The sequence below is a fragment of the Chionomys nivalis genome, chromosome 8, assembly GCF_950005125.1.
Source record: "Chionomys nivalis chromosome 8, mChiNiv1.1, whole genome shotgun sequence".
Classification (NCBI taxonomy): Eukaryota; Metazoa; Chordata; class Mammalia; order Rodentia; family Cricetidae; genus Chionomys; species Chionomys nivalis.
Genome location: NC_080093.1, coordinates 16,401,936 through 16,414,433, shown reverse-complemented (window position 1 = coordinate 16,414,433; position 12,498 = coordinate 16,401,936). Strand labels below are relative to the sequence as shown.

The 12,498-nt window shown below is 45.0% G+C and overlaps 1 protein-coding gene across 1 annotated transcript; it reads right to left on the bottom strand.

The window, feature by feature from the left end:
• Window positions 1–507: 507 nt before the first annotated feature.
• Window positions 508–8,472, bottom strand: Bloc1s2 (biogenesis of lysosomal organelles complex 1 subunit 2). Its single transcript, XM_057778196.1, has 5 exons — window positions 8,382–8,472; window positions 7,955–8,071; window positions 4,343–4,462; window positions 3,622–3,726; window positions 508–964 (listed from the first exon to the last, which is right to left on the bottom strand). The coding sequence occupies exons 1-5, from the start codon at window positions 8,434–8,436 to the stop codon at window positions 933–935; spliced, it is 429 nt and encodes a 142-aa protein (XP_057634179.1). The 5' UTR covers window positions 8,437–8,472; the 3' UTR covers window positions 508–932.
• Between the last annotated feature and the right edge of the window lie 4,026 nt (window positions 8,473–12,498).

Sequence of the window (12,498 nt, the reverse complement as noted above, 5' to 3'; positions counted from 1 at the left end):
CTATTGGATACCTCAAAGCAGGGGTTCTTAGCCTTCCCAATGCTGTGACACTTTACTATGATTCATGTGTGGTGACCCCAACCACACAATTATTTCATTGCTACTTCATAACTGTAATTTTGCTATTATGAATTGTAATGTAAATATTTGATATGCAGAATATCTGATATGTGACCCCAGAGGGAGCCAGTGACCCATAAGTTGAGACCCACTGCCTTAGAAGAGACCCAGCCTTAAAATAAAAAGTAAAAGGGCTGGGGAAATAGCTCCTGGTTGAGCACTTGAGTGGGCATATTCAAGGTCTAGCTTCAATCCCTAATTGGGGTGGGAGTGGGCTAAGGAAAGCTCTCGTATACTAATTTATGAAAACACTCCTCACTCCTTCTGCTCAGTACTTAAGATGGCCTTGGAATTCGTTTAGGAGTTTCTGTTATTGGCAGTATTATGGAAAATGCAAATTACTGACACACGAAGTGTAATAAATTGCAAAACACACATTTGTTTTGTTTTCCTTTTTAATTTAGAATCTTGTTAACAATACATTAGCATCATCAATAGAAAACAAAACAAAACCCCCAGCCATGTAGAAAATCATGTGCTAGCTGACTACTACCAGGCAAGTACTCTCACTTGACTCTGCCGGCAAGCCTGGGTACACCCTGGACTCTAGAGTCTCCTCCCTCCTGTATGGATGATGAAGTGTTCAAGTATAAGGTGAGGAGCAGTTCTGAGGCTGGGTGTGTGAGGTGTCGCCTCGGCAGAGACTCAGAGCAGCCACAGCCCTCCAGTTCATCCAGCATCACAAGGCTTTGGGATTAACCATCGCAGATTTCTCCCGAGGAACTGTGATGATTCGCCAGCCTTAGGATTGAGTGGTCATAAAACATTCTTCCATATAAAAAATAACCACCTGATTCACACGAGCGCACTTCTCATCGCTTCTCCAACTTCTTGTACTTGGCTTCTATTTGGGGAAGAAGAGGAGTTATTTCTTTCTTTCTTTCTTTCTTTCTTTCTTTCTTTCTTCTTTCTTTCTTTCTCTTTCTTTCTTTCTTTCTTAAATATTTATTTATTTATTATGTATATAATATTCTGTCTGTGTGTGTGTATATATGTCTGCAGGCCAGAAGAGGGCACCTCATTACAGATGGTTGTGAGCCACCATGTGGTTGCCGGGAATTGAACTCAGGACCTTTGTAAGAGCAGGCAATGCTCTTAACCACTGAGCCATCTCTCCAGGCCCCGGAGTTATATCTTTCAACACTAACTCCCACAAAGACACCTATTAGTTAGGTTTTCAGGCAAGTTCAGATCTACTCTTAAGGAGGTAGCAGCTTCAATCTCATCATCTGCTCGAATACAGAGATCATGGACCTGCATAACTTGGAATAATCAAATGTATACACCCAGACTGAAAGCCCAAACCCCAGTCACTAGGTCCTAACTTTGTCAACAGCACATGCTTGGATAGCTCAGACAGGATGAAGCAAGATCTACTGGCACTTGTCCTATTGGAAGCCTTACTAAACTTTGGAAACTGCCCTCCCAGGAACAATCCCAGGTTCCCTCTAGAACCAGACTTGAACACTCAGGAAATATAAATATACATTATTTTTTTTTCCATTTCTCCACTCTTCTCCCTACCCCTCAACCCTACATCTACCTAGCCTAGACAAGTCTAACAAATCTCAAACTTAGCTGGGAGGTGGTGGTGCAGGCTTTTAATCCCAGCACTTGGGAGGCAGAGGCAGGCAGATCTCCAGGTTTGAGGACAGCCTGGTCTAAAGAGTGAGTCCTGGAAGACAGCCAGGGATACACAGAGAAACCCTGTCTCAAAAAGCTAAAAAGAAACAAACAAACAAACAAAAAGGAGAAGAACAAATCTCAAGCTGGCCTCAGACTCACTAGGCAGCCAAGGCTGACCTTAGACTTGTGATTTTCCTGCCTTCCCATTCTGAGTGCTGGGGTTACAGGCACACACCATGTGCCCTGTTTGTCCAGTGCTGGGTATAAAACCCAGTGTTCTAGTAGTTAGGATGTGGTGCTCTGAAATCCAGGACTTCATACCCAGCAAGCAAGCACTGTACCAACAGAGCTGCATCCCAGTCCTCAGCCATGTTCTTCTTACATGGCACTTTAGGAAAGCAATTTGGAAAAACACAGGAGCCTAAAGATGCAGAGATTTAAAATGTCATCAAATAAGCCTTATTGTGATTTTGTTTTAAATAAATTTTTAGGCAGCCTGAGGTGGTTCGTCATGAATTCCTGATCTTCCTGCCTTCACCTCCCACGGGGTTGCAGGCATATGCCACTACATCCAACTCAAGGCTTTTAAAATCTCAACAGACTTGCCATGGCGCCTTTACATGGGGAGGTTCACAGCAAACACTAAATATAACTGTGAGTAGTGAAAGTGACTGTCGATCACTACTCTTGTTAAATAGCCACTAACAAACCACTCTCCTGAATCAGCCAGCAAGTGGCAATGACTGAAATAAAAGAACCTATAAAAGCTATCCAGATAAAAACATGTTCACTACTTTTTAATCAAGTAAATAATAGCCAGAGGCAGCAAGCAACACGAAAAGCACTAGCCTTCTCCTTGGAGAAAAAGCAGTCCTTCAGGAAGATACATAAGCAATGATTCAATTTTTAAAATACCTATGTGTCTACATTACTAAGGATAATTCAGCATGTTGAACCACAGTTAAGAGCTTGGCACTGTAATCAGACCCCTATTCATGGCTCCTCCATGTGCTTTACCTTCTCTGCATCCCTACGTGAGTTGCTTTGCCTCTTAAACCACATTTACCTTCCCTAGAGGATGGGAATATTTTTAAAAACTTTAAAAAATTGTGGGCCTCGTGATGAATGCCTTTAAGCCCAGTGCTCACGAGGCAGAGGCAGGTGGGTCTCTGTGAGTTCGAGGCCAGCCTGATCTGCACAGTTAGTTCCAGGACAGCCAGGGCTACATAAGGAGACTGTCTCAAAAAAAAAAAAAAAAATCACAGATTATTGGGAGAATAAAGAATATAAAATATGTGAATCATTCAGAACAGTGCTTGATAAATCAGTAACTACAAAAATGCTATTTAGTAAATAATTCCTCAAGTTTTGTTTGTTTTTAATTTTATTTATTATGTTTTATGCATGAGTGCTCTACATGCATACCTACATGACAGAAGAGGGCATAAGATCCTATTATGTATGGATGGCTGTGAGCCACCATGTGGGTGCTAGGAATTGAACTCAGGATTTCTGAAAGAGCAGCCAATGCTCTTAACCCCTGAGTCCATCTCTCCAGCCCTTGTTTGTTTTGTTTTTGTTTTTTTTGAGTCATTCTTACTGTATAACCTGACCTGAATATGAATTTACAATCCTTCTGCCTCAGTTTCCTGAGTACTGGGCTTACAGATATGCATCACCATGCCTAGTTAAGTACTCGTTATGTTCTTGCTGAGAACACGGGTTCAGTTCTGAGCCTTGACAAGGCAGCTTAATAACTCCAGCTCCAGGGGATCAGATGCCTTCTTCTGACCTCCACAGTTACTTCATGCACATGGTGCCCAGGCCAAGCACTTACAAACCTTAAAAGATCAAAACAGAAGTAAACATAGTTACCCAGCTTCTTTGAATAAGCGTCCAACTTGTAGGCTGCCTGCTCCAGAGCTGCTACCTGCTCCTCAATCACACTGATCTGCTCCAGATACGGCTGGAGTCCAGCATCTTGAAAAACAAACCGAATGTCCGGATAGCAGAGAAAGAGTAGAGGGTAAGACAGCTAGAGTTTCTCCTGCTATGCCCAGCAAGGATCAGGGGGCTGACATGAGTGTCGCTGGCAGAGCAGATGCTCTGCGAAGACATAGCTGGCTTCCTGGGTACATCGGTGACCCAACCAAAGTAAGTAAGTCATTCTCCTTTTCAGATTTCTCTTCCCTGGAAACGTTTCTGCTGATGAGTTAGCATCTTGGCCATGCCCATACTAAGGATGCCCTACTGACAATGGGTGTTTTTCAGTGGAAAAATAAGTCAGACCATGTTAAATGAACATTTTCAATTCACAGAGTTTCTGCTTATAAAGTAGTTCTTTGGGGACTTGATTGTTAAATCAATTCACTAGACTCTCCTCTGTCTACTCTCCTTCTCTAGAATATATTGACTAAAAGCAAGGTTTAGAGACAGAAATAGGCATCCCACCAAAGCACACTCATCTTCAGAATGGAAGAAGACCACTTAGTCAGTAGTGTATTCAGGAACACGAGCTCCCGGGAAGCAGGGATACCCTGTTCCTGAGCACTGAGTACAAGCAGCACTTACTCGAGGGATGGGGAGCGGTACTCACATTTCTGGTTTAAGTCCTTGAGGTTCCTGCTGATGTTTATAGCAATATCTTTCATTTCAAGGTACTTTAAGCTTGTGAGCTTATTCATATTTTCCAGGAGTTTATAGTCTTCACTGGTGGCTTTAAAATGCACAGAGAATGGAATGCCTTTAGGATTTGTCTCAAGTTACTGGAATACAGAATTTTAGGTCAAAACAGTTCAGGGAGGGAACACGGAAGTCCAAGGGAGGACCCCAGGTTACTTTTTTTTAAACATATTTTCCTTCTCTTTAATTTTTTTTTTAACTTTTATGTACACCGGTGTTTGACCTGCAAGTCTTTGTGAGAGAGTCAGATCTCCTGCAACTGAGTTCAGACAGTTGTGAGCTGCCATGCGGCAACTGAACCTGGGTCGTCTAGAAGAGCAGCTAATGCTCTTAACTGCTGAGCCATCTCTCCAGGCCCGCCCACCCCAGGTCACTTTCAATCTGTGACATTTATACTTAGCTTAAACCCTGTATGTCTAAGTGGAAACTGAAGCACCAATCAACAAACGAAACTAAGCAAGGTCTAGAAGGGTTTGTGTCACAGTTAGAAAAGAAAAAGAGTTTGACACAGTTAGTAAACTCGTGTCAAAGAAAAAAAAAAGTGAAATAGTCTTGGTGCTTCTATAGTATAAAAAAAATAAGTCAGATGGTAGTGGTGCACACCTCTAATCCCAGCACTTGGGATGCAGAGGCAGACGGATCTCTGAGTGAGTTCTAGGACAGTTCTATAAAGGGAAACACTATCTCGAATATATATATATATAATCTAGAGGATTTTGACATAGTATATACAGATCAACTAGAAATATAAACTTTCTATGTGTATATATATACATATATATATAGCATCAACTAGTGTGTGTATATTCATAGGTATGTGCAGGCTAGCAGTCAATGAGTCTTTCTCAATTGTTATCCACCTTATTTCTTCCATACAAGATTTCTCACTGAAACTGTAGCTTACCAAATTTAGCTAGACTGGCCAGTGAGTTTTAGGAACCCTCCTACTGATGTGGGAGTGTCATATATCAATCTGTTGATTTCATTGGTTAAGTAATAAAGAAACTGCTTGGCCCTCATAGGTTAAAACATAGGTGGGTGGAGTAAACAGAACAGAATGCTGGGAGGAAGAGGAAGTGAGCTCAGACTCGACAGCTCGGCTCTCTGGAGCAGACGCCATGCTCCCCTCTCCCTGGCAGACGTGATGAAGCTCCGACCCAGGATGGACGTAGGCTAGAATCTTCCCGGTAAGTGCTCTTTGGAGTGTTACACACATGAATAGAAATGGGTCAAGCAGTGCTTAAAAGAATACCATGCGTGTGTTGTTATTTCGGGTATAAAGCTAACCATGTGGGAGCCGGGCAGGACGAAAAGCAGGCCCGCAGCTCATACTACATCCTACTTCTACCTCCCCAGACTTCAGGTCCTCGCGCTTGCGAAACCATCAATCCCTGGAACCCAAATGGTGAAAGGAGACGACTGACTCCCGAAAGCTGTCCTCCAATCTCCACACGTGAACCATGGAGCATGGCTACACACACACGTGTGTGCACCTGTGCATGTGTGCACGCACACACACACACGAACACACAAATTAATAAATTAAATTTTTTCTTTTCAAAAAGCATTTGTACAAGTCAGAATGACAATAGTGGAGAATAACACTGGCTTGACTTAGTTTTATAATCACTTGAAAACTTCAAAATAATTATCTACAAAAATTATTTGGGGTTGCAAATGTAGCTCATTGGACAAAGCAAGGCTTTGTATATGTAAAGCCCTGGGTTTAATCCCTAGCAATTCACAATGAACTGCTCCATTTCCTGAGATGTCAGTCTAGGCCCTAAAAAGGTCACTTGTAGGTTCTGTACAGCCTCCACCTCCACACACAGTGCCTCCCCTGTAAAGATCAGTCGTGGAGCTCTGGACTCAGATGCACGAGGCACCTGAGTGTCTTCTGAAACCCCACCCGAGAGGCTCAGAAACAGCTACAAACAGCCAAGCCAAAACTGAAACAGTTTCCCACATACACTCTGTTCCTCCTTTCAGCTTCCTACTTTGGTTGACAGTCCTGCCCACACTGAAAAACTCACAACACCCCCCTCGACAAATCTTGGGGCATCACACCCGAACTCTCCCTTTCACTCCTTCTCTTCACTTTGCCTCAGACTCCCACTCCCTTCCGAGCAAACTGCTCCCCTGTTCCTATTCTCCTTCACATTGGCTCCCACTGCTATCAAATAATAATCTCCCTAAAACAAGGGCCACACACTTGGAAGCCAGCAAAAGAATGTGAGTAAGGAATGCAAGAGTTCATCTAATAAACACAAGGAAGTCATTCACGTCCACAGACAAGTATGCTCCCTCTCAGCCCAGAAAACCATGTCTAAATTGCAACAAATGAAAACCAACAGTACAAGAACAGAGCTAAACAGCAAAGGACACTTAGTCCTACTGAAGGAGAGGAATCGGTGAGTAGAGAGAACAAACCAAATCATACGGGCTTTTAAAAAAAAAGAAAGAAAGAAAAGAAAAAGAGCCGGGCGGTAGTGGCGCACGCCTTTAATCCCAGCACTCGGGAGGCAGAGACAGGCGGATCTCTGTGAGTTCAAGGCCAGCCTGGTCTACAAGAGCTAGTTCCAGGGCAGGAACCAAAAGCTACAGAGAAACCCTGTCTCGAAAAATCCAAGAAAAAAAAAAAAGAAAAGAAAAAGAAAGGTAAGTTACTATTGCCACATCTTCAGAACTTCCAGAGAGACCACACAAATCTGAATTTTGTTACTGTTTCTCTTGTTCAAAAATAAATGAAGAATCAGGTTGACATATCGGTGGCTTACAACCCCCCAACTTCTCTATTAAGCCTTTTTTCATAGATTCTGGCTCACAAATTGAGATCCCAGACAGTGTCTGGGAGTGGGGCCTGTGAGATGGCTCAGCTGGCAAGGTACTTGCTACAAGTCTGCAGACCTGAGTGTGGTACTCCAACCTATGGTAGAAGAGAACCAACCCTCACAAGTTTTCCCATGACCTTTGAGTATGTATATATGCACAAACACAAAGTATGTGTAATTTAAAATAAAAATTCTGGAGAAGTGAAACAATGTAAGTTCTTATGACAGTGCACATGGCCCAGACTCCACTTTCTGACTCTACCTCATGCGCAGACACTGGGTGCAGGCACACTGAACTACGTCTAACTACATCCGAAGGATGGATCACCAAATCTTCAGACTAACCGTCTGGTCTAATCAAATAGCTTGCTGATTCCAGCTCTTTTACTAAGCATTTCCCCCTTTTCCATTTCCTTCACACTCACGCTTAAAATACACCTCCCTTAGGGAGGCACTTCTTGACTAATAGCGGGGAACTTTTGTTGTTAGCTGTTGTTACTACATTAGAAGAGGCTTATGTTTATGTTGCTAAAGTGGGTCCTGAGCTTCCCTAGGGAAAAGGGGATGGGATGGGGGCGGGGGAGGGGCTCTTTTCCTTTCTTTCAACCACTGACCGAGGCTCCTAAAGCACCTCTCAGGTTTCTGCAGAGCCAAACGCAACAGCACAATCGGGATCAGGCAGGGCGGCGTCTCACCTGTCAGTTCCCCAGTCAAGTATGTGGCCATTTTGGAGAACATGTCTCGGCAGAGCTCATTGATGTCAGCTTCGGCGGGCTCCTTGGCTTCCTCAGCTGTCTCCACCGCAGCATCATCTGGCCCAGGGGGTGGGGTGGGAGTGTGTAGGAGTAAATGATCCACACCCAGACCTAACCCAGCCAAAGCGACCTCTTCCTACGTCCCTCCCGACCTGTGCTCGTGCAGTTAAGGCGCCTTCGTTCTCCACCTGCTACGATCTCAAGCCCCCCACTTCGCACTCGCCCGCCTGAAACGCCAACTCCATTCCCTTGCTCAGGGGCCAGACCTTCATCTCAGCGCCCTGGCGCGGCAGACAGGTGCACCCGCTCCTGCACCCGGACCCAGCCTCCCAAAAGCCGCATCAACTCCAGCCACGCCGGGTAGTACCTCTAGCCGGCTCCTCGCGTCGCGTAGCAGGGACGCCCTCCGCAGCCGCCGCCATGCCCAGCCCAACGCCGCTTCCGGTTCTGAAGCGTCTGCGCGTGCGCACCGCGAGTGCCCCGCCCCGCCACGGGCTCGCGACCTTCTCGCTCCGCTGGTCTCTACCGAGTCACACTCCTCAAATAATTATCTTTTTATCAAAGTGCAAGCACGGAGGCGAAACTGGAGCTATGATAGGCTATTGTGAATCAACCCGCTGCTGAGAATCACCGTCCCTGGTGTTGAAGATGCGTTCATTTCTGCAACCAGAAATGTCACTTGGCTTGTACCAGCCACAGCCTGTCTCGGTGTTGGCCCCACAGTGGATCCATAAGTTCTCAGATGAAGTTATTGGGAATAGGTGCCTCCTCCCAATACTCTAGCACCCTGACAAGTTTTACTCACTAAAGAATAGCTCAGGGAAGCCGCGTTTTTCTAAGTTGTCTCCCACTAGCTTTCAGCCTGGTTTCTTTTTTTTTTCTTCTTTTTATTTATTTGTTTATTATTGGGGGGAGTCGAGACAGGGTTTCTCTATATGGAGCCTGTCCTGGAACTAGCTCTTGTAGACCAGGCTTGAAGGAAGAAGTCTGGGCTCATAGGAATATGTAAAATGGAAAATACTATGAGTACTATAGAAAAGAGTGGAGATGGATCACCTAGGGAGAATGAGTCCTCAGAGAGGAGCTGGTCAGACTAGGAAGGATGGGGATGTCTGTGGTGTGTGTGTGTGTGTGTGTGTGTGTGTGTGTGTGTAATCAGACATTTCCTGTCCCAGCCACCTGGTCCCATATAACTAACTCAGAGGCTGAATATGAGTTATAAGTACTTGGCCGATAGCTCAGGCTTGTTACTAGCTAACTCTTACATTTAAATTAACCTATTTCTATTAATCTATGTATTGTTGCATGGCTCGTGGCTTACCTGTCTTCTAGCATTCTTGTCTTAATTTCTGGGTGACTGGCCGGCATCTCCCTGACTCTGCCCTTCTTCTTCCCATCTTTCTCATTTTGACTTTCCCACCTAACTTCCTGCCCAGTTACCCACCCGTCAGCTTTTTATTAACCAATGAGAGTAATACATATTCATAATACAGAAAAAGATTGTTCCATAGCATGTGTGTACATGTGCACAAGCACAAGTGGGTGGAAGATAACCAAGAATAAGAGAAGAAACTCTTACACCAAGATTTTTTTTCATTTTTTTTATTCTTTTTTAATTAAAATTTCCAACTGCTCCCCGTTTCCCATTTCCCTCCCCTCCTCCCACACATTGCCCCCTCCCCCCGCTCCCCTCCCCCATCCCCACTCCTCTTCTCCTCCCCCCAGTCCATTCCCCCTCCCTCTCGATACTGAAGAGCGGTCCAAATTCCCTGCCCTACAGGAAGACCAAGGTCCTCCCACTTCCATCCAGGCCCAGGAAGGTGAGCATCCAAACAGGCTAAGCTCCCACAAAGCCAGTTCATGTATTAGGATCGAAACCTAGTGCCATTGTCCTTGGCTTCTCATCAGCCTTCATTGTCCGCCTTGTTCAGAGAGTCCAGTTTCAACCCATGCTTATTCAGTCCCAGTCCAGCTGGCCTTGGAGAGCTCCCAATAGATCAGTTCCACTGTCACAGTGGGTGGGTGCACGCCTCGTGGTCCTGATTTCCTTGCTCATGTTCTCCCTCCTTCTGCTCCTCATTTGGACTTTAAGAGCTCAGACCGTTGCTCCAATTTGGGTCTCTGTCTCTCTCTCGATCTATCGCCAGTTGAAAGTTCCTGTGCCATTCTCCTTGGCCTCTCGTCAGCTCTCATTGTCCGCCACATTCCGAGAGTCCGGTTTTATCCCATGTTTTTTCAGTAGCAGTCCAGCTGACCTTGGTGAGCTCCCAATAAATCGGCCCCACTGTCTTAGTGGTTGGGTGCACCCCTCATGGTCCTGACTTCCTTGTTCATGTTCTCTCTCCTTCTGCTCCTCATTATAACCTTGGGAGCTCAGTCCGGTGCTCCAGTGTGGGTCTCTGGCTCTATCTCCATCCATCGCTAGATGAAGGTTCTATGGCGATATGCAAGATATTCATCAGTATGATTATAGGATAGGTTCATTTCAGGTTCCCTATCCTCAGGTGCCCCAATGAACTAACTGGGGACATTGCCCTGGGTATCTGGTAGCCATTCCAAGTTCAAGTCTCTTGCCACCCCTTAGGTGGCTCCCTTACCTAAGGTATGAGTTTCCCTGCTCCCCTATCCAACCTTCCTTTATCCCCAATCACCCCGATTTCCCCAGTTCCCCTCATCCTCTCCTTCACACTTTTCTCTCCCCATCACCCCTCATCCTCATCCCACCCCACCCCCAAGATTCCAATTTTTTGCCCATCAGTCATGTCTATTTCCCATAGCTGGGAGGATATCTATATGTTTTTCCTTGGGTTTACCCTCTTGTTTAGCTTCTTTAGGATCACAAATTATAGACTCAGTGGCCCCTATCCATGGCTAGAAACCAATTATGAGTGAGTACATCCCATGTTCTTCTTTTTGGGTCTGGGTTACCTCACTAAGGATCGTATTTTCTATTTCCATCCATTTGCATGCAAAATTTGAGAAGTCATTGTTTTTTTACCGCAGAGTAGTACTCTAATGTGTATATATTCCACACTTTCTTCATCCATTCTTCCATTGAAGGGCATCTAGGTTGCTTCCAGGTTCTGGCTATTACAAATAATGCTGCTATGAACATAGTTGGACAAATGCTTTTGTCATATGATAGGGCATCTCTTGGGTATATTCCCAAGAGTTACACCAAGATTTTGGATGCTCAGGAGCCTGCATCCTGAAAGTCTTACTTACCTCTTCTCCGTCTCCTGTGACCCCATTCCCCTGCACCTTGCTTGCACCTCAGTATATCTTCTTATTTAATCCCTTCACTTACACTTGTTTTCGCATCCTGTTAAGGATTCCATAAACCTAAGAGACCTATGCAACCACTAAATACAATCGAGAGACCAATGTGTCAACTGTGATGGTCGCTTCCTTCAAGAAAGATGGTTTCAATTAAACAGCCTTAGGCGCTAGCTTGCATTTTAAGAAGCACAACTCAGAGAGTTGATATTAATCCAAGGCTTGTGGGAAGAGGAAAGGAGAGAATATTTAGGATCAAGAAACCAGGCTGAGCTGGGTGGTGGTGGCGCACGCCTTTAATCCCAGCACTCGGGAGGCAGAGGCAGGCGGATCTCTGTGAGTTCGAGGCCAGCCTGATCTAGAAGAGCTAGTTCCAGGGCAGGAACCAAAAAGCCATGGAGAAACCCTGTCTCGAAAAAATCCAAAAAAAAAAAAGACTCCTGGGACAGCCAAGCTCCTTGACATTGGCATGGCTCCCACTCCAGTACCTTCCAGAGAATGCACATGAACAACTTACATCTCTATCTTTCTGTCTTCTCTCTATAACCCCAGAAACCAATGCAAAGATCTGGTTTTCTAAAGAGTTTTATTGATTGGAAGCCCACAGTGTCCTCTGGTGAATGGAGTCAGAGACCACCATGTTAGTCCAAAGATCAGTGAATCCTGATATTACATCCTATCTGGTTTCCTTTGGTTTCTGTTTCTGTTTCCAGGTTTGAAGTCCTCTTGGTTCCGGGTATTCAGTGGAGCATCAGAATCGGAGGGTGGGTTCAGGGTGTCACTCTTAACTCCTCTGTTGGAATCTCACCACACAAGAGTCTACTTTCCTCCAGGACTTCTTTTCTCTCTTACAGGGAAACTCTATGGGGGAAGAGAAGACCCCTGCACACACCCCATGCATGCCAATGGCAGATCTCTAGACACACGCAGGAGAAGAGTTAAATTTACTGTCAAGTAGGAAGACATATCCATTGCCTACACTTGGGCTTCTACCTTTGGACCATGGCTGTCTGAGTTCTTTAGGAGAGTCATTGTCGTCTCTTCCTTTTTCTTGTTTGTTATTGATACTAATAACTACAGCAGAAGTAAACGCACAGCAAGTCAGAAGCCAGGTAGGAAATGCGGTTTTACAGAGCTGTGTGATTACATATAGAAACACCAAAGGACAAGCCTAAACATGCTACCCAGCTACCCACAAAAACATTGGC

Coding starts and splice junctions, on each gene's coding strand:
- Bloc1s2 (XM_057778196.1), bottom strand. CDS start 8,436: ATGGCGGCGGCTGCGGAGGGCGTCCCTGCTACGCGACGCGAGGAGCCG. Junction 8,072..8,381: donor ACGCGAGGAGCCGGCTAGAG/GTACTACCCGGC, acceptor CCCCTGGGCCAG/ATGATGCTGCGGTGGAGACA. Junction 4,463..7,954: donor CTTGACTGGGGAACTGACAG/GTGAGACGCCGC, acceptor TGCATTTTAAAG/CCACCAGTGAAGACTATAAA.